The following is a 21,122-nucleotide window of genomic DNA, read 5'->3' on the forward strand; positions in this document are numbered from 1 at the left end:
TCATCCACATGGAATTGTTCTTTCTGCTAATTTTAGGGAATAGATATCGATGGAGTGGAAGATTTTACTAGCATGCAACCCAATTTTCTCACATTGCTTATATATCAGGAGGAGGAGGCATCTATCTATCTATCAAGCAGTTACTCAAAATTACCCTTAGCAATTTTGAGATTGAGTCAAATGCTGCTTGAAAATCAAGAAACAGCATACAAATTTGAACGTGGCTGCTGGATGTATTTTTCAGCAAGGAATTGTAACCCCAGGCAGTGATCAAATTGTTGATCTATCTACCTGGAAGCCTGCTTGTTCAGGATCAGTAATGTCCTCAATAGCCCAGATATTCAATCTGATATATAGGTACCGCACTAGTTATCCACCTTCACAAAGTCTCCTATTGTAGTGGGGTTAAATGCAAGATGAATTTTACAAGTCTTCAAGTTGCAGCAAGCACTCTTCAGAACAAAATGGCCTCTGACAATTAGCCTCCAAGAGGGACATGTGTGCTCATGCTATGCTTCTATCTTGTATCTTCTTGAAAAAAGGGAGAACTCAAGTCAAAAAGCAAGTCCGATGCAAACAGCTGACCGAATTCAGATGGATCCTGTGTTTGACCAGTGGATCCCTGCATCTGGATAAAAAGGTTAACTTTCTCCGATGGTGTGCAAGTTGTTCCTGCACCAGGCGAGGCCCCTACTTGAGGGCTACTTGATTAAAATGAGGGTCTAGATGATCTATCAAGGGAAGGGTCATGGAAATAAATGAAGAACAGATTGCGCTTCTACTAGCAGTGCATTATTTTGAGATGCTAGAGCAATCTTGTGAGGTTTACTTTTCCTCCTTTGTGCAGATATTGGGGTTTTCTTGATGAAGTAGGCCATGAAGACAATTCTCCTATTTCTCCAGGCGCCATGGTTACAGTCTCTGGGGGCAGTGTAAATTCTCCTCCAACTTGGTTAATACTAGAGCAACTCCTCTTATTGAGTGGGAGTATCTCACATATTAAAGATGTTCTTGATGATGATTCAGGTGCAGAGGCTTGATTGTTTAGCTCAGGGAAATTATCCCCTTCACATAGAAGTAAAATAGTGATTAATGAATTAGCAGCTGAGAATGCTGTTTGTAACCTTGACCTAATGTCGTCAAGATCTTCTACTATATGTCCCTGCTCTTCCTGGGAAAGCAAATTAGATCATTGTAGTGGCTCACTTTTTTCTTAGCCTTGAGTGGTTGTTTGAAGGTTTATTATGTAGAGCAGTGTTACCATATGACAGCTTTATCTCACTCTCCCACTCCTGGTTGGCACTCTTCCCAAAGCTTAGCAGGGGACATGCACAACTCTCTTGAAAGAATCTTGTGGGCACTATGCCAAAGTTCTCCCTAAATCATAAAATCATTTGAGGCAGAACTGATTGTTCAAAAGTCAGCACTAATCTTTTATGACCATGGTGACTAGGCAGCCATGTTATATCTGTTATTTCACTTGGACGTATTCTATATCTGAGGAGCTGGGAGATTTCACTACAGCCTGTTTTTTGTTTCATCTTTGATTTATGTGAATCATCGCTACATACAGCAATTACTTTATCTGTAGCACATATGTTTCACCTTGTCCTTCGAAGGTGGAAGTTTGTATTTTGCCTGTTTACTGTATGGAGATTAGATGTGATACCATTACCTATATGAGGGCTTCCTTTTGTATTACAATTCACATTAGTTGTTTTGTCAGCTACTGCAGAACTTAAAGTCCTTTTTTCTATTAAATATTTTAATTCATCTAATTTTCTGTTGGCATCAGACAGCTGTTTGAAAATAGATATAACTGTGTGGGCAGTAAGCAAGCAGTTTTTTGCAACCAGGGACAAATCTGTACTACCCCCTAGCAGGTTGCTGGTTGCATCAGCTATTCCAATCTCAGAGTCAGCTCCAGCTTCTTTTCCCTCACTTCCCTCTACCGCAGTTTTATCACTGGATGCAATGGGTTCTGAGGGTAACCTTGGAAGACAGGAGGAAGAGCCACAGCCTAGAGAATGGTCTGATAAGAGAAATCTGAGTCCAAAGGAGGGATGGAGATGGAGAAAGCATCTCGGAAGATGTGTAAAAAAGCCAGAAAGTATTGGATTCAAATACATACACTAATTCAGAAGATTTTAAAGATTAACATACTGTTGAAACCAGAGGCTTTTGTTTTGGGACTGATGGATAAATAATTGGAAAAAAGTCATGGAACTTTGTTTTTATACATGATAACTGCAGCAAGATTATTATATGCACAAAGGTGGAAAAATCTGACACTACCCACAATGGAGGAATGGTTGGTGAAGATGATGGTACTTGCTGAGATGGCCAGACTGACTTCTTTAATTAGAGAAAAGACATTATCTATGCTTCTTGCTGATTGGAAAGCCCTTATAGACTTTTGCATGAAACAGAAAAAAAATGAACTTATGGTTTATGGTTCTGATGATTAGGGGAAAGACATAGATTATAGAAAAATTGAGTCATGTTGTAACTTTAGAGTAAGAGGTAAATTTACTTATAACTGCTGTAAAGAAAATCGGAAGCTACTTCTTTCTATTTTCTTTCTTTTCTTTTTTTCTGTACTTCTGGCTTTCTTTCTCTTTCTTTCCTTTATTCAATATTAGTTTTAGTTAGTTTTTATCTTTCTTTTTAAAAATTTCAATAAAACTATTTAAAAAGAGAGAGAAAGCATCTCAGTAGGGACCCTCCCTCGTTCTCTGGAAACTAAAGGCAGGGGAGGGGCAAAGTGCTTTCAGAGTTGCAAGAGTCTTGTTACTGTAACCTTACAATAAAGGTAGTATTAGTACTCATGGCTTTGGTTTCCTGTCTTGACTACCTTGAAGGGCTGACGTTGGATGATAGTAGCTTATCGGCTTCCCAGTCTAATAAGGTATAATTTTTATTAACTATGGGTACAAGGGACAAAGGGAATTTACTTGTCCTCCATATTCAAAAATTCATGAATTTGCAGCTGCTTGTGAGTTCTTTTCTGAAGTGTTGTGTTCCTCCTGCAACATTTTTTAGGGTAAATTCCATACTTGGCCTTTGTCATAGTGTTGTTCTTACGCTTGTCCATTACTTTGTTCCTGATTTTGCTTCCTATACAAATTAGGCTCAATACTGAGTTTTGCACTTTAGGTACCTCCCATCCACAGTATGCTAATTGACTAAATACAGTGAACATAAAAAAATAAAAATAAAATAAAATTGAATACATAACTGATAGGTCAGTTATTGGAAATTGGAAAGTTATGAGGAGCTTACCCAGTATTCTGCTTAGTAAAATATGCTTCTTCTATTTGAAAAACTTGGAATATTTGCTTCATCCTCTGGCAAACATGATAGGAATAGGGATACCCTCTTCCACAAAAAAAAAAAAAAAAGGGAGGGGGGAAGCATTGGAATTAGGACTGATGAAATAATGACATCTTGGACTAATTGGTATATTGGTCCTCTACCTTTTGAAAAAAAAACAGCTGAACCTCAAAATCAAGAGAAGGTGCTATTCTACCTATCTGTTCACTGTATAATTGGACACCTTCTGGAAGGAGAGCTGCAGGCTTGGTCCCCAATCTGAGTAATGCTGAAGGAGATTTTGAACAGCTTGAAAAGGCATAATTACCAAATTCAGAGAGGCAAACACAATGGGGTGGATGGAGTAGATTCTAAGGTTCAATGGGAGCGGACAAAATCTGAGGCCTGCAGCAAATGTGGACCTAGCTGATTAAGAGGAAGACCAAGGCCAATCTTTGGCCAAGGGCTATATTAGGCTGGATCTTGCATGAGAGATCTGCTTCAGAGAAGCATCTTGGAAGAGTGAAGAGTCCTGAAGATGAGAGAGCGATGTTTGCAAATGATGTCTCTTACACAATTTCTCAAATACATGATTAGGTGGCAGAATTTGAAAAGAGTATGGAGAGGAAAACCAATCCATGTAATGGTCTGCTTGAGTATATCTTGAATCTTTAATGGGGTCTTCCTTAATGCCACTAATGAACTGAACATCCTTTTGGCATCAGAGAATTCAACTGATTCAATTAATTCTATTCAATCAATTCAATTGATCTCTTGAAAAGATGAGGGAACTGGCATGAAATATGTATGGTGTGGAGGAAGATGAGAAAACTATAATACTTTTAGAGTTTGCTGGCCTTAACGTGGCTCATAAAGGAGAAAAAGGAGTTGTGATGAGTCTGTTTCGTAAACGCACTGTAGTGCTTACAAATGACTAGTGAATAACTTTAGAAGTGCAAAAAAGATACACTTAATGCACATTTAAGGAGGAATGTTTGCTGGCATTTTAAGAACAGTCTCTTATAGCCATATGGCTGAATGTCTGCAGAGGCAGAACAAGGTGTCCTGATGAACAGCTCTAAAGAACTGTGAAGAAGAGTTGAGAAGATTAAGGAAAATAAGAAAAAAGAAATAAGTTTGATAAAAACAGAAGGATGATCAGCTCCAAGTTGGATGTGCTAACTGTATGGTAGTTGAAAACAAAACTTTGACCACAATGAAGAAATCTAACAAACAACAATGACAAATACATTTATTTGTTATTTGTGGATGCCAACTGCTAGACAAATCATTCAGGACAAGGAGTAGTATGTTGTGCACCTTTAATATTTGTATATGATCCAAGAAGAATGCATTAGCCATAATCTTTATCTCTGCAAAAACTGGCTAGTGTGATATTTTATTACCATATTTATTTTAAAATACATTTCCTATCACAGGTTATCATTAAAACAATCCCAAGCAGAGATACAATGAGGCACCCCTCATGTTATGGAACACCTTGCCTTACGAAGTCTGGCGAGCTCATCTTCCTTGCCTTTCAAAAGGCTGTTAAAGCCACCTTGTTTCATCAAGCTTTCAGTAGGACCTGGGCTGCCATTGCAAACTTCTCTTTGAGGCTGCCTGTTGCACTTTCATCTCCCCGCTCCCCCTCCCAAGAAATATGTCTAGTCAATGAGGGAGAAGAGAGGAAAAGGTTAGTTCTTTTTTGGAGTGCAGAAGAGATCAGCTCTGGGGTGAACCTGAAAACCCTAGCCTGTCTTTGCAGGACAAACCAAGTGAGACAAATGTACACCTAGCACATGAGGCAGATCCTTGGATTACTGTATGGTTGAACAGGTTAAAGAGCTTATGTAAACTTAGTAAACAAATTTGTATATTCTTGTATATTGATTTTAAGCAATGTTTGACTTTTCCCCGGTCAGGAAAGAGTAGTTCTGAAAAAGGGGAAGTGGGTGGAAAAACAAACAAAAGGGGACAGCAGATACAGTAAAGTTCTGCAAATGTCTGGATTGGTTGTGCTGACTCTCCTCAGTATTCCTTCTCTTACTCTAGGTCCAATATCATAAATGGATTGCCTTTTGAGGTGGGATACTTGCCTCCATGATAAGTAAAATCAACAAAAGACATATTCTTCAGCTTGCATACACCTGCCTTAGATTATTGTAGCTGGCCTTAGGCAATTTCTCAAGGGCATTCCATAGTGCTTGCAATCTCTTGTCTTGGTCCTGAATGCTAAAAACAAAGAACAACATAGCTGAGATTAATTCCATAGCAAGCTAGATTGGAGTCCAGATAAAATACAGGGTCCTAAAATAAATTGGGGCTTTAAATCTCTATACCTAAAGCCTCAACCCATATGGACTCTTTTTTTTTTCAGGCTGATAATGAAGCAGCATAGATGTAAAGAGAACCACAGAAGGAGGCATCTCTCTTGCTACCATTAATTCCATACTTGAAGCTTGTCACAATGCAGATGGGACAGCTACTGCTAGGAAAGCTGCCAATGTAGTTTGTGTTTCCCCTTCTTGTGAACATGGCCACTGCTTCCCTCTCATGAAATTCCTTTTACACATGTTGCTCCACCTTGCTTGTGTTTCTTTCAGGATCTGGCTCCCTGATACGAAATTCTCTTCCCCCCCAACTACTCTGTTTCCACACATCTCTACATGCATTTAAGAAGGGCTTCAAAACGTATTTATCTCATAAAAGCAGACTGATGGGTGGAAGTGGTTGTGAGAAGAAGCTGAGAATGGCCACAGGGCTGTTTTGCTGTAAATGTTATTAGCGAAGTTCGAAGGTAGGTATTTGTAATTGTTCAAGTTCTGTGACTGTAAATATATCACTTTGCACATTGATTGTATTACTTTTGTGTAATTTTAACTGCTGTTTAGTTTTTGTTATTTTCTTATGGTGGTTGGATTATATCCAGGTGGAGGGTACATTTTAAGTAAGGCTGATTGATTGATTATGGCAGTTCATAAATATGGTTAAAATGGTTAGCTTGATGGTTAGCTTGCATCACTGTGTGTTACTTTTAAAAAAAAATTATACACAGCAGAACTCAAGCGCTGCAGTAGATGGAGTCATGTCACACCAATTTGGAAGAAACAACACTGATTCCCTATTCCTTTTCACTGCTAGTTCAAGCTATTGGTGATCATTTTAGAAGGACAAAATGGTTGCAGTTCAAATAGTTAAAGAAACATATTTTGCTGAGTTGTCTTGCCCCTGCATTAATATATTCAGAGGTGGCCAGAATTAGGGGACAACATTGGGCACTTTCAAAAGGGAAGGCCTTCTCTAAGGAATTATGGTTGAGGACCAGTCTAAATTTTTAAAAAACAAACATTTCTGTTTTCCTAGGTATAAGTATTACATCTGCATGAAAGGAGGATGGGCCTTTTTCTACCTGAAATGTTTATTTTTGAATTGAGTGAGGGGTGATGGTCTTAAAAATTGAATAACACAGACAGATTTTATTGACAGGGAGAAGCCATTTTCTCTCATCAAGTGAAAATTCTAGGAAAAATGAGTGTGATATCATCCAGGGTTGGAGAATTTCCTATGGCCTTCGACCCCACACCCATTTTCTAGAGACCAACTGAGTTAAGCAGAAGTGATGACAGCAGTTTCTGTCTTTTCCCCTTGCTTCATCTCCATACTTTTTTTTTTTACTGTCTCCTGGAAGGAGGGAGAGGGTGACTATGGGCATGTATATACTGGTGTACATGTGTGTGATGGAATGATTAATATGTGTGTATATGCAAATATGGGATTAATTAATTTTAAAAATTGGGCACTTTCTTTTATAGTCAATAATTATTTTATAGTCAATAATTTTAATCATTGCCATCGATCTTTGGGGGGACAGTGGGAGGTGAGATTATCTTCAAGGACATCTTCCCTTCAAGAAAATATGGTAAGATTTTTAAAAGTATCCTGAAGTTTTGCAGATTTTAAAATTCATTTTTAACTGAGCATGATTTTGGACTGATTTTTGTTGGCTTAGGATTGTTGTGGTGCTTGTTATAATGATATTACTATATGTTACCTTTTCTAAACAAATGTATGTATAACTGTCAAGGGATCCTTGAGGGTGATGCAGTATAGAAAACTGCAAAATAAATAGTAAAATAACACACAAAATACATCAGGGTCATTCTGATAAAACAACAAAATGGAATTTCCCCTGCGTCTGACTTTTACTCAGTCAGTAGAGTTTATTCCCAAGTAAACCCCTGCGGGGTTGCCATTTTATTTTATCTTCTAATTTGGATGGATGGCAAGGATGGCAAAGAAGCCTGGCAACATGAATAATTGTTTCAGGAACTCACTTAGAGGCTTGAATCCATTCTTCATAAAGTTCAAAGGTCATGAGTGGTTCTGGCAACTCCCGAAGATAGGACTTCAGTGCCCCTGTAGAAGATACACAAAAATACAGAATATACTACACCAGGGTTTCTCAACCAAGGTTCCCTGGAACCCTAGAGTCTGTGAGATGTCACTAGGGGTTCCCTGGGAGATCACAATATTTGAAAAAGTATTTCAAATTCAGGCAACTTCACATTAAAGAGGTAAGTTTCATTCTCTATTTTTAGTTTAAGAACAACGTTAATGCATACATACAGGCCTACACATGACACAAATATAGTAATTTTGTAACTTGTGGCCTATATTGGAGCCTGAATGTGCAGGGGTTCCCCAAGGCCTGAAAAATATTTCAAGGGTTCCTCCAGGGTCAAAAGGTTGAGAAAGGCTGTACTAAATGAAGCAAAATGTAATTTGAATGTATATCACTTTCTTGTCCTTCCTCTGGCCGTGTGCAATACTAGCAGACCAGAGTAAAATCTTGCATATGAATCACAGCCCTCTGTACTGGAGGTAGAGAGACCAACGCAAATGGACCAGCTTGATAAGCGGTATGATTTCTTACCCTGTGGTTAACCATTTGTATTAATGCAGGTTTTGAAAAATTCAAATCTTTGCAGTTACCTTGAATTCCTCCCCTACCCCCACCTTTGATACTGACTTCAATTTTAATGTGTTTCAAATCAGTTTGTCTGAATTTTAATGAGAAACTTTTCATTTGCCTTAAATCCTGTGTGTGTTATGTGAAGCAGAGGCCGAGCACATTTAAAGCTGTCAAATTATAAAACAAGAGCAAAGCAAAGCAACAGAGGACTTAACAGGCTTAAGAGCACACCATTAAATAAATGTCATTTTTCCTACAGGGGAAAAAAACGATTTCAAAGAAGAGAAAATGTTTTAAGATCTTTGAATCGATCACACCATTTTCAGTAGGAAAACTTTTTGGGGGATTATGAGGATAGATAGTGTACTTCTCTAACGTAATAACTAACAAGTACTGACACACATGTCAAGTCTGCAGAGTTGGGTATGTAGGAATAGGAACCTCGTTCTGTAACAATGGAATGTAGCAGGTAGGGAGAGAGCAACAGCACTCACAAAGTCATTCAAAACCTACTGGGGGATTGTTGAAGTCAGCACACATTGAGCAAATCAGCCAACTTCTCTGTATCTGGCAAACTGGCCATCTGTATTTGTCCTGGGTCTGCATTTCCCACTGCAAGTGCCAAACTCTTGCCATTCACTCTGAAGCCCATCTGATATGCCAAGGTAGTGATGCCCCTTACCTGCAATGGCATGAGGGTCTGCGGAATACTCCTGAACATCCACAACACAGCAGTCCAATGCTGCCTTAAGCTTCTTTAATTTGGAGGCAGAGGGAGCCACACGGAACAAGCCCTGCAAACCAAACAGGAGAAGCAAAATAAAAGCTGATGGGATGCCCACATGGCTCACAAGCTCCGCGACATACCTGGGGCCATATGACATGGGGTTCTCTGAAAACAAGAGAACAAATGCTTTCTTTAACCCCCCAGATGTTTTGTTTGTTCATGCAACTAATCTCCCACTCAAAACCCAGTGGACTCTAGGTGACTTACAGAACCTCTAGTATAAAATATATAAAACCAAACCTCAAAGGAGAGAGCAGGAAACCCATACAGACCTCCTCCTGCATGCCACATTCAAGGAGCATAGTGACACAGGCCTCAATAGGGAAGGCAATCTCCCGGCCACTGACAGCTAGGTGTTCCTCTAGGGGCTTCCCAAAGGAAGGCTTTTCAATCCAAGCTTCTGTAGAAGGCAGTTGAAAGAAGACCCAATCAAAACAGAAGTTCACTACACTTGAGCTCCTTAGTGTTGCTCTTCCTTCCTCCACAGCTCCCAGCCACAACTGTGGCTGTAATCTATATAACATCAGATGGTTTTTAATCTGTAAAATTAATCTAATGACGCAGCCTTTCTGAATGGTGCAAACTATGGCTAGGAACAAGAACAACCAAAATGAAATGAAGATAGTTCATTATTAACTTCAGTATTTATTTATCTCTCTGTCTATACATATACACACAGGCACATCATACACACACACAACATATGATATGTTCATTATTATGTTAAATTGATTTGATGGATGAGCATTTATATGATACTTTACATTTATTACATTTTTTTCAGTTCAAATAACCCTCTCTAGATAGCATCTATTATTGATGGCCTTATTATTGCTAGCCCTTGATACATTCTTAACAGAATACAGGTAGTCCTCACTTAACAACTGCTCTGTTTAGTGACTGTTCAAAGTTACGATGGTGCCGAAAAAGTAATTTTATGACCAGTCCTCACAGTTATGGCTGTTGCAGTGGCCCTGCAGTCACATGATTGCCATTTCGTGCTTCATAGCCAGCTTCCAAGAAACAGAGTCAATGGAGCAGCAGTCGTGGTCATGTGATGTCTCACTTATCGATCTGCAGTGATTTGTTTAATGACCGCAGCAGAAGTGAGGCTGTAAGTCTCATGGTCATGTGACATCTCACTTAATAACCATGTCACTTAGCAATGGAGTTGCCGGTCCCAATTGTGTCATTAAGTGAGGACTACTAGTAGACCCTAGTGAGTCCTTGCATTTTAGAATAAGAAGGTGGTAATCAGCCTCAAATGGTAATATATCATTTTGAGGTATTCTGGCTGCATGGTATTATTAACTGAATGTTGTTATTACTATCTAACTTGGTGAATGAGCCAACAATAGCAGAATGGAAGGTTATGGATTTCATACTTGATAAAGAACTGAACCACCCTGAGAGAAAAGACAGGAGTCACGTTGCCTGAACAAATAGTATGTATTGTGTCTGGTATAATAAGTGGCAATGGTAACTTGAGAACACGCAGCACCATACTTACCCTGCTGTGCTTTGATTTGAGGCAACACATTCTGCAAAAGTGCTAATGACTGTCTGTGGTACTCTGCTTGCACTTCTATTAACTGGGAGAAAAATAAAATGGGGTGCAGGTTATAAGAACACACAGTCTAGAATGCACCATGTTTTTACAAAGGGGAGGGGAAGGAGACCTAAGAGGGACAAAGGGAACCAAAAGCCAAGCTTTCTGGTACTTACAGTCTGAAAATAGTTTGCATAGTCTATCTCTTTGGCCACAAAATTGTACATGTCAGCTGAGAGCTGATCCTGCAGGAAGCACAAAAAAGCAGAAGTTATAACTCAAACTCACTACAACACCTGAAGTGCCTCCCTGTCTTTACAGAAATCCAAATCAAGTTTAAAGAACTGTATATCCAAAGTAGTAGAGGAATGCTAATTGGATTGCAATTTACAGTGCTGATATTCCTTTTATCTATTTGAGACAAATCAGTGAAATACACAATAATCTAGTTTAACCCTCATTTCACCAAGCAATAATATCTCCTGATTATGTGCCACCCCAAATACCAGATTTACATGTATAGTAAATAAAGGATTTGCAGCTACTCTCTGGCCACCTCCTGGAAGTAATTTGAATAGAATGAAAAAAGGAGAAGAGGGGAGATACCCTGCAAATCTCCACTCTGTTTGCTGCCTCCTCCATCTCTTCCCTGAGAGCATCCGCTTTGGCACCCGAAGGCTGCAAGTTGCTTGACAAGCCTGAAGACTTGGCTGACTGTTGCCATCTGCAGGAGAGAGAAGAACAAGGCTGTTAGCTGCTGCTGAAGCCTCTTCAGTGGGATACAGGAGCTATCTCAGCACTGCTCCTTCCTGCTTTGCCAAAACAATATAAGACCGTGTCACATGGAAGGGGCCACTCTAGCTTCCCCACTGCCATAAGCACAAGCTAATTTTAAGAGTGAAGGCACTTTTGTCAGCATGAACTGTTACCCCCTTTCGACCAGGCACTCCTCCTTAGGAAAGAGTAGCATAAGAACTGGACTTAAGGGTTGGTGCCAACGCTTTCAAAAAACCCTCAGAGGGTTTTTTCCTCCTTACAAATGTCAGTGTCTTGGTGATTTCAAGTTTCTCCATTTTTAAGGCAATATCAAAGCTCTTTCAGAATGTATGGGGCAAAAATAGCTGATTTTTGAGGAGCACCAAGAAAGAAAAGCAATGTGTGTATTTTCAGACACATAGTGTCACTACCTAGCTTGACTGAAGGCAAAGTAACGCTAGAAGGCTTTTACAGTAGTTGTTTTATTTATTTCAGTCAGTGAAAATCTCAACAACTGATTCCACAACTGGAAGGTGGGAAAGAGAGCAATGCTTTTGGCCTAGTCAGAACAAGTATTCTGGCTAATAAAGTATGTTGAAGCAACCATGTCTAAGTCAATGCAAACCTGAATATTAACTCTTCCCTGACCTATAAAGATAGAAAATCTATGATAGCCTATTGCAAGGAGAATGAAATTCCTCTTGCCCTCTTTTCTTTGGGACTTTGAAAGAAAACTCTTTGGACTAGAACAGCAGAGACAACGGAACTCTGCAGATCACTATTTTAGTTGACCCTGATGGTGATCTACAGAGTTCCATTGTCTCTGCTGTTCTAGGAATAGGAAGAGGAGAATGGGACTGACTACTGGAGTCATCACTCAGTGACTCCAGCTATATGGGTGAAAAGAGATGCCTTATTCAAGTTGCCCTCATCCCACCCACAGGGGGTCCATATTGCTCCACTCTGATGATATTCTGGAAGGCCCTGAAAGCCTGCTTGTTTTCCCAGGCCTTGGGTAGGATGGTGATGAGCCCCTGTAACATTCTGTTTTGTTTTGTATGATTCTTCTTTTTCTGAATGCATATCTCTTTGTTCTTTCATTCTATTGTTCTAGCTTTTTTATAATGTAAAGAGCCCAGAGTTGCTGTGAGTTTGGTGTTTTAAATCTATGCAAATAAATACATCTTTGAGGAAGCTTTCCCCCCAGTTTTTAAGATCAAAGGCCAGCATTAATAGATTTTCCCCTGCCCCACAACGTCCACTGCCAACCAAAACTGAAAGCTGGTGGAGACAGCACAAACTTGTACAGTCCTGATGTATAAATGACAGGAGACAGGTCAGTCTAGCATGAAACTCCATCTGGGATGGATTTTCTTTTTTCAATTCTGAAAGCTGCCCTAAGGAAATGTGTTCTAAAAACTAATCCAGTGATAAAAAGAGACACATGAAGCAAACAAGGACTTGGCATTGCAAAGGCAACTAAGAAGAATATGTCTCTTACCTTGTCCTTGATGAATCCATGTCCAGAACTAATTTTGCTAAGTGCTTCCTCTGTTTTTGAATGTTTGGGATTTCTACCTGAAGTAATTTTTTTTTGTAAAAAAAAGAAAGTTATATGGGGAATATGTATAAAGAACAGGACTGCATTGCAAACTCCATGTACTGAACTTAAATGACATTACAGTAAAATCTGCAGCCTAGGATCAGAGCCAATGCCAGAACCATGGATAGTTCCTGTCCCACAAGAAGTCTCAGATGGCCAGCAAAAGAACTTGCCACCATTGCCTTCACAACAGCCGCTGGTGTTTAAGGCACAGAACTGAAAAGGAAGGAAGCCTCCACAACCTGGTGTTCTCCAAGTGAGTGCCATTTTGATTACCATAAAGCACAGCCAGGTGGCCATGTGTCCTGAAAAGTCTCAGAACCTTCTGGCCCATCACACTGTAAGAGCACAGGGAAAGGTGTGGGGTGGGGCAGGAGACAGAAAGTAGCTCTGCAATTCCTGTCCCACAGTAACAACAGCAGAGAAAAGTTAGTAGAATTTCACATACATACATTCATATGAATGAAAGACATAAAATTGGATTACAGGTAGTCCTTGGTTAATGACCATGCAAAATTACGATGGTGCTGAAAAAGTAGTTTTACAACTGGTCCTCAAACTCACGACTGTCACAGTGTTCCCATGGTCACATGATCGAGATTTGGGCACTTCGCAACTGGCAGGGATTTACAATGGTTACAGGGTCCCATGGTCCCATGATTGCCATTTGTGTGCTTCACAGCCAGCTTCTGATAAGCAAAGTCAGTGGAGAAGTCAGCAGGAAGTTGCAAGTCGTGATCACGTGATACTGTGCTTAATGACCATGGGTGATTTGCTTAATGACCGCAGCAGGACTGACGTCATAAGTCTGGCGCAGTCACGTGATGTTGCACTTAACGACTGTGTCATTAGTGATGGAGTTGCAGGTCTCAGTTGCAGTTGTTAAGTAAGGACTACCTGTACTAGTTTGTATTCTCTGCAGGATAAATCCAGGAACAATTAAACCAAACAGTGTCCCCATGAATGAACCGAAAACAAACTATGAGGACGCCCTCTGCTTAGTTCCTCTGTGAAGTACCTTGCAGATGATACAATAATCCCTAAGCAAGCCATGGATGGTCACTTCTGGCTCTGCTATTCACAGTGATAAACATGGCTCATTTGGTACTTGGACACCAGGTTGGGATCAGATGTATTTTTCTTTCTACTTGATTGTGAACTTGTCTTCTTACACAGACTACCTTGTTAGTTCCCTTAATTCCTCTTGTAGATACGGTACTACTTCCCCTCAACCCAGAACCCAAATTCCAAGAGGCCAAAGGCCACAAATATTTGATTACAAGCAGATCCTGAAGTGTCCCCTTTTTTCAGAGCCTGCTAGAGGTCCAGGTACATTTATACCAAACCATCCCCTAAAGGGCCCAGGGCAGAGATCCCCTTTGAAGTAGGCAACTCTTACCTCTGCCAACACAAACAGTGGCTCAATCACATCCCTTTCAACTTGCAGTTCAAAGTGGATGAGCTCTTGAGCTAGCTTGTCCTCTGCTTCTCCACATAATTTCAGCATCTTCCTGCAAGGAGAAACAGGCAGTTCTCAAGTGGAAAGGCAAGCAATGGATGAAGAGAGCAATTGGTCCAAGAGTGATTCCTCAGGGGCGGGGCAGGGCAAGGCAGGGCAGATGTCTAACATCAAGTACGTGCCATTCTTCAGACTCAGAAAGTTGTAGAGCACTTTCAGAAAAGTCACTTTCAGAAATAAATAAATAAATAAATAATCAGTTAAAATCATGGGTGGTAGAAAATGGCTACATGCTGTTCCAGGCTTCATGGCTTCATGCTGATTAATCCCTTGATTTATCTGACATGAGGTAGCATGCTGGAAATTGATCACAATGGATGGTAAAATCCCAAGCTAAAGAGGTCTGTAGGAAAAAGTGGTGGCTTATTTACAATTGGTAGAAGCAATTCAAATGGGTGGAAGGGTAAATTACTAATCACAAACATTGTATTGGTGGCTTCAGTTTTTCTTTCTGTATGTGATGATTTGTACTTATGAGCTGCCTCCCTTTTATAAAGAAAAGCTGAAAATAAGGCTTATAAAATCAATCATTTCAACCTTACCACTCAACATGTTTTCAAATGAACCAATTCCCCAAATGGGGGAACTTTATTGTGACTGCAAACACCTTCCTTGTTGCTTCCCTCCCAAAGTGGTACCTCTTCCACAGGCACTGGACTGGGATCTTACCCAAGCAGGCAGTCATCTCCTAGGATAGCTGAACCCTCCATCAAACACTGAGCAAGTGACGTCAAAGGCAATTTCTTCTGCAACAAAAGCAACTGTTGTATGATTTTTTTTTAAAAAAAGAACCAATGACATCCCAGCCTGTTTCATCTCTCACTCAGGAAACAACACTCTTTCCACACAAAGCGGAAATATTTTGAACCATTCACTTCCCACAAAACTCTTGAAGACATTCATATACACGTGAAAGTGGAAAGCTCCTTGAATGGATCTTTTCATCTTAATTCCACTGCCTTCCCTTTTCAAGGTAAGGAGCTTAGCCCTATTCCTGATACAGGGGATACTGGGATCTCTCACCGAGCGCTTATCAGAATCCGATCCCTGCTGCCCCTGAAGACATGCCGTCAGCTTCTTGTGTGTGCTGTGGGAGACCTGCTTCACCAGCTCCAAGCGCTTCTCCACCTGTGGATGGACATCTCACGTATCACACCAGAAAAATCCCCAGCTCCTAGCATGCAACTCTCCTCAGAATAAATCCTACTCCTCAAAGTAAATTGCTCCTCAAAGAAAATCCACGCATACATGGATGACCTTACAGACCACTTCAAAATTCAGTTCCAATTTACTTTCAGAAACAGCCTCTTTTTAGCATGCTGTACTGTACAAAATGGATGAACATATCCCCATTCCTCTTTAAAACACGTACAACTAACGCTCAGACTCATGTATTATGTTAGACCATAATATGGTTTGTGTGAGTGGGGTTCAGTGAATACATCCTGACTTAAGGAAGTAAAGCAGAGTTTGTTGTTAGCTTACTGATTACAACTAATAAGCAAAAGTAGGCACACATGGCTTCTTTGTGGTTTCTTGGCTTTTTCCTTGTTTGTTATTGTTATTAACCCAACCCCCTAGTTAATCTACAGAAGTACAAGGGAAGAGCAGCTTAAAAAAAAGAAAAATAACACAAACCCAGTATCAGCAAACAAGCCGTGACTGCTTTGCTTATCTATCATATTGATTTATGGATAAAACCAAGAATCATATATTAAAACAAACTGACTTAGCATGAACTTAGCATTTAACATGAATAGTGCATTTGTCTTTTCCTATCCCAGTAATATGTAAACTGTTGCAGTTAGTAAACTAATTCAACAGGAAACAAGGAGGCAATTATTTTAGTATTCATTTTAATTGAATGCCTTAAAATAGAATGTAAACCTTGCTAGCCTGAATAAATTTGTATTACATTTATCTACTTCTTATTGTTCGTTTTGTCTTTTCCTGCCCCAATAATAGTTTCTCTCTCAATGAATAGAGTCATAAAAGGTAAACTAGACTGTAGAATGATTTATGAGGCACTAAAGGCAATAGATAAATCCTGGGGAGAAGGGAATCTGGCTTGGGGTTAATGAAAGTTATAATCAGGACTAGAACTTGGAAAACCAAGAATGTCAAGGCTATTTCTCACTTTACATTTGGCACTCAAACATGAATATCAGTACAATTAGAAGTACCTCTTGTCTGGCATGAAAGGCATGTACACTGAAAATTTCACATATGTAGCATAGGTTGGTCTCCTACTTTTAAGTATTTCAAAGGGACTCAAATGGAACTTGGTATATGTGAACCTTATATTTTCAGGTATCTTCCTGAATTATATGTCTAAAATAGGAGTCAATGCTTTGTATCTTGAGTAGACTGTGCACTAGAAAAACATCAGTTTAAAATCTAATTAGAGCAACAATGATTTCTCAGGTCCAGCCTGCCCCTTGGATATGAATAAGCTAAGAAAGTTTGGTCTGAAAGGAATGATGTACAATGACAACTTTATTGTAGTTCTCTCATCAAAGAACTATGGAGCTGGAAGGAACTACAATGGGCATTTGCTCAACATGTGCCTGCTAATGGTTATCTAGAGGACCATCTGCCCAGCCTGTATGATCAGGAAGCATTGGGATGCTTCAGGTTCCATCCATTAAGCAGTGTCACCTGATGAAACCTAGGAAGCATACCTTCTCTGCCACAGAACCTGCCCTCTGGTACACCATCCCTCCCTGCCACTGCATCAAGATATAACTAGCCCTCACCCTGGCCATGTTCAAAAGAACTCTGAAAGCCTGCACGTGGGTCCTGCATGTTAGGTTGTCTTTTAATGGTTGCTTTTCCTCTGCCATTTGGGTGGATTTTTTTTTTAACTGTATTGCATGATTGATTTTGCTGTATACTGCCTAGAAGTGTTGTAGAGTTGGGAGGCCTTACACATTTCTAAAATAAACAAATAAATAAATAAAGCTGAAAGACAGTTATCATGCCTTAGTACCCAAGTGATCAATGAGTCAGGCAGGTGTACTGTTAAAAGTATTTGCCAGGGCATGGGGCAAGTGCACTGAAATATGAACAGGTATTTGTGGAAAGCTGGCCTAGATAATGCAGGCAATTAATAAAAAATGCATGCATAAAATTAGACTTGGATCAGCCATATGACCCATTAAATGAAAGTCAGGCCAGTCATATGTCCTCAAGTTATTCCTGCTGACCATCTGTTTTATCTTCAGGAATCTCTGAACAGGAACATAAGGCCCAGGCAGAACATACACAAGCAGCTATCACAATGGCAAGAGTCACAGATGTCCATGAGACAAAAATACAAAGGCTTAATTGCATTTTTTTTCCTGTGTGACCCAACCTACACATGAATAGACTAATATCTGGAAGGGACTGTTTTTTAAAGTAGCTTTCCCCAAAATTGTCCTTCAAAAGCTTTGGATAAGAATACCTATAATTTCAGCCAGCATGGCCATTAGCCAAGTTGGTTGGAGCTGATGGGAGATGGGTCAGATTCAATTGCTGAGATGGGCAGCTATAGAAATTAAACAAACAAACAAACAAATAAACAAAAATAAAATAGAATAGAATTCCAAAACATTTGGCGGCCAGCCCACTAGGGAAGGCAGCTCTAGAGACTAGTCCAGGCTCAGTCTAATCCTATGTTAGAGACCTACCATATTATCGTATACTTTCCTAATGATTGAATCTAATTGACCCCAATGTAGAAACCAGGATCTTATGGGAATGTAATTCCTTGAGAATCAGGGGAAGCATTAAAACAGCCACTTAAGCAACATTTAGGGATCACTCTGGATTTTTCTTATAAAAAACAAGATGCCCCTAGAAGCTATCCGCAGAACAAAAATCTACCCCATAGATAATCTTTATGTATGTGATCCATAAAAAGAAAACCATTATCTTGATCAGGAACAGGTTTCAGGCATGTCTGCCATCAACCTAGAGTAGTACAGAATTCAGCAACACATTCAGTGAGGCTTCTTTGGAGTTAACCTTTCTTGAAAGTAACATTCACTACAAAGACAGGAATAGACTATGATGTCTAAGACTTGTCAAAAACCATATTTTCATTCAGCAGAATGTTTAAAAAATAATTTAAAAAATAAATATAATCTAACATTTCCTACTTATAAGCTTTTTCACTCAAATAGAGTTCAGCTATGCTTTTTAAAGAATATTATTAGAGACAGTGTCTGCATGACATCTTATCTTTTCCTAAAAACCTCAACTTTATCCCTGGTATCCTTGTCATTCTTGGTCCCAGTAACTTCTATCTGCAAGACTGTTTCTCTATTTCATGCACGGCATCATGTAAAATATCAAGCAATGGCAAGCATAAGGTATCAGGAGAACAAAAAACAAAGAACAGCACAGTACCTGCAAAAGATCTTCACTCAGAACTTCTGTTTTCTCAGCCCTAAAGCAAAAAGAAAGCACAGCCGTTCAAGATGACACAATCAAAAGTTTGCCACAATATAAAAGTAAAATTTGAGACTTAGGAACCTGGAGAAGGCCAAAGAAGAGAACAGCCTTCAGGGTTGATTGGCACAGAAACCACTGTACCTAGGATAGGACAAAACCATCCTACTGCCTGGTGATGCTGCTAGTAACCTATGACTAAGGTTAATTGCAACATATATAATTCCCATAGTGACTCAAACTTTTAGACATTGCACTTACTATTTACTGATGCCCTTATCTTTCATGAATTTCATGAAACTTTAGTTGAAATGGACTCTGGATTCTGCAACTGGTACAACCTGCAATGCAGCGTTTAGTGACAGAATTGAAAATAGGTCCTTATCTTCTTAAAGACTTCTGATGGTATCAAACAGTCCTACTAATTTCCCTTAATATTTAGGGATTCTAACTAGTAGGAAGTTTTTCCTAATATTCAGATGGAACCTTTCCTGTAATTCCCACAAATGATTGTAGTTCTATCCCACTGGAGCTACGCTTCACCTTTTTGTAGATGGCCTTCAGATCTTTCTCCTCACACTCTTCTCAAGCCTCAACACATTCAGCACTTTCAATCATACCTTGGAGGACCTGGATTTTCAGACTCTCCACCCTAATTTTGATCATATCCTGAAAATGCACATCTTACAATGTATCCTCCAATACTCAATACTCCAAATCCAAACAGACCAGCTCCATTTTTCTGTGGGCAGTGAACACATTTTATAGACTTTGAAACACGGTATGGAAAAAGAATTTGCAGAGAGTCTTAAAGCAAGATCTTGCCAGTTCTCAAAAGGGAATTCTACCTCCATATTGTCAGGAACTTTAATCAAGAGGCAGGAACTGCAGCATAGGAAAGAATGCCTCTTCATACCAATATAATAGAATGGGTCAAGAGGTTACTCATCCTTTCTTCTCCCAGCATACTTCTAGGCTTCTTAGTCATATTTGCTTCCTGATCCTAGAGTCAAAGGGATTCTAATTTGCCTACACCTGACTCCAGACTACTTTTCCTTTGCCTGCCTTCAGAATTAAAAGGATGTAAGCCACACACATATTCTGAAGAAATATAGTTGTATAAAGTCTTCCTCACATTAACTTGGTACACATGCACAAATTGTTAAGACAGTCCAATTTTTAGCATTACTCTGGAAATCTGTCCCTTAAGGACAATTGAAACGAATAAATGTTGAGGAGAAACTATTTTTTTAAAAAAAACAGGAATACATGGACATGAAAAAGGAGAGCTTTTGTTGTTACATGACTATCATTCTTCAGAATATTTGAATGTTACTTTTGCAGATCAAATACCAGTTTCAAAGTTCAAAGACACCTACAAAATTGGATGTTAAATTCTAACTGCAATCTCTTCTGGTTTAAATTGTGACATTTGCCTGAGTATACATTGAGACTGATTTTAAATATTACTGTTGTTTCTGCTCCAATAAATGTAAGACTGATGGAATTTTTACCTTTTGCTTGAACAAAAAGAACTATTTGATGGATTGAAACAACAATCCCTAATTTACTCCACCCATCTGTCTTCTAATATGGCCAGGCAAGCGTCCTTGAAAGATTCAAAAGTGAGGAACTGTTGCCAGACTTAGAAATCCTCAATACATACTGTATTTACCTCCATACATCCCGAGGTATCATGGTTAATAGCCACTGAGACCTATTGTTCCATAACTATATTCATTATTTACATCTATAGCCAATACCACTACATTTTTGGTAGAAAATCCTTATAGTAATGTATGTGTGCAAAAAGTGCTTCCTTTGGCATACAGTATGTTTGTTTGGGTAGACTGGATTCTGGTGAAAGAAAGTGTATATTTATGTATTGGTTTTAAAATCTTGAAGTTGTCTCCCCAATTTTTTTAACTTTTCTCACATAAGCTAAAAAGCGCTAAATATATCTCCATCAGAAAGATGCTCCACCCCACCTCATCCTTCAGTGCGCAAACATTAATAAAATCATCTACTACACTGTCTACCTTCTCTAGTCCTAGCTTTCCCATTCTCCAGCTTGGTGCCTTCCTGATGTGTTGGGACTACAATCCATTGAAAAAGGCTAATCTACCCATACTTGATCAATCTAACTTAAATGATAACATGATCACTGCAAGTCAAGATAGCTTTAGG

General features: G+C 39.3%; 1 protein-coding gene across 8 annotated transcripts in view; it reads right to left on the bottom strand.

The window, feature by feature from the left end:
* The window catches only part of ARHGAP44 (Rho GTPase activating protein 44), a 130,173-nt gene that overhangs the window by 22,464 nt on the left and 86,587 nt on the right, over positions 1-21,122 (bottom strand). For 7 of the 8 annotated variants that reach the window (XR_010067170.1, XM_063292605.1, XM_063292604.1 and 4 more), the window contains exons 2-13: positions 18,894-18,933; positions 15,525-15,629; positions 15,171-15,247; positions 14,382-14,493; positions 12,881-12,957; positions 11,230-11,347; positions 10,800-10,868; positions 10,585-10,666; positions 9,347-9,474; positions 8,970-9,081; positions 7,650-7,731; positions 5,472-5,547 (exon numbers count right to left, since the gene is read on the bottom strand). Coding sequence is in view for 7 of the 8 variants with exons in the window: in XM_063292605.1 (XP_063148675.1) it covers positions 5,472-5,547; positions 7,650-7,731; positions 8,970-9,081; positions 9,347-9,474; positions 10,585-10,666; positions 10,800-10,868; positions 11,230-11,347; positions 12,881-12,957; positions 14,382-14,493; positions 15,171-15,247; positions 15,525-15,629; positions 18,894-18,933 (1,078 nt within the window). In the remaining variant the exon portion in view is untranslated. The remainder of the gene's footprint in view (positions 1-5,471; positions 5,548-7,649; positions 7,732-8,969; positions 9,082-9,346; positions 9,475-10,584; positions 10,667-10,799; positions 10,869-11,229; positions 11,348-12,880; positions 12,958-14,381; positions 14,494-15,170; positions 15,248-15,524; positions 15,630-18,893; positions 18,934-21,122) is intronic. The other variant, XM_063292602.1, reaches the window with a different exon arrangement.

The sequence above is a fragment of the Candoia aspera genome, chromosome 2 (genome assembly GCF_035149785.1).
Source record: "Candoia aspera isolate rCanAsp1 chromosome 2, rCanAsp1.hap2, whole genome shotgun sequence".
In the NCBI taxonomy this organism is placed as follows: Eukaryota; Metazoa; Chordata; class Lepidosauria; order Squamata; family Boidae; genus Candoia; species Candoia aspera.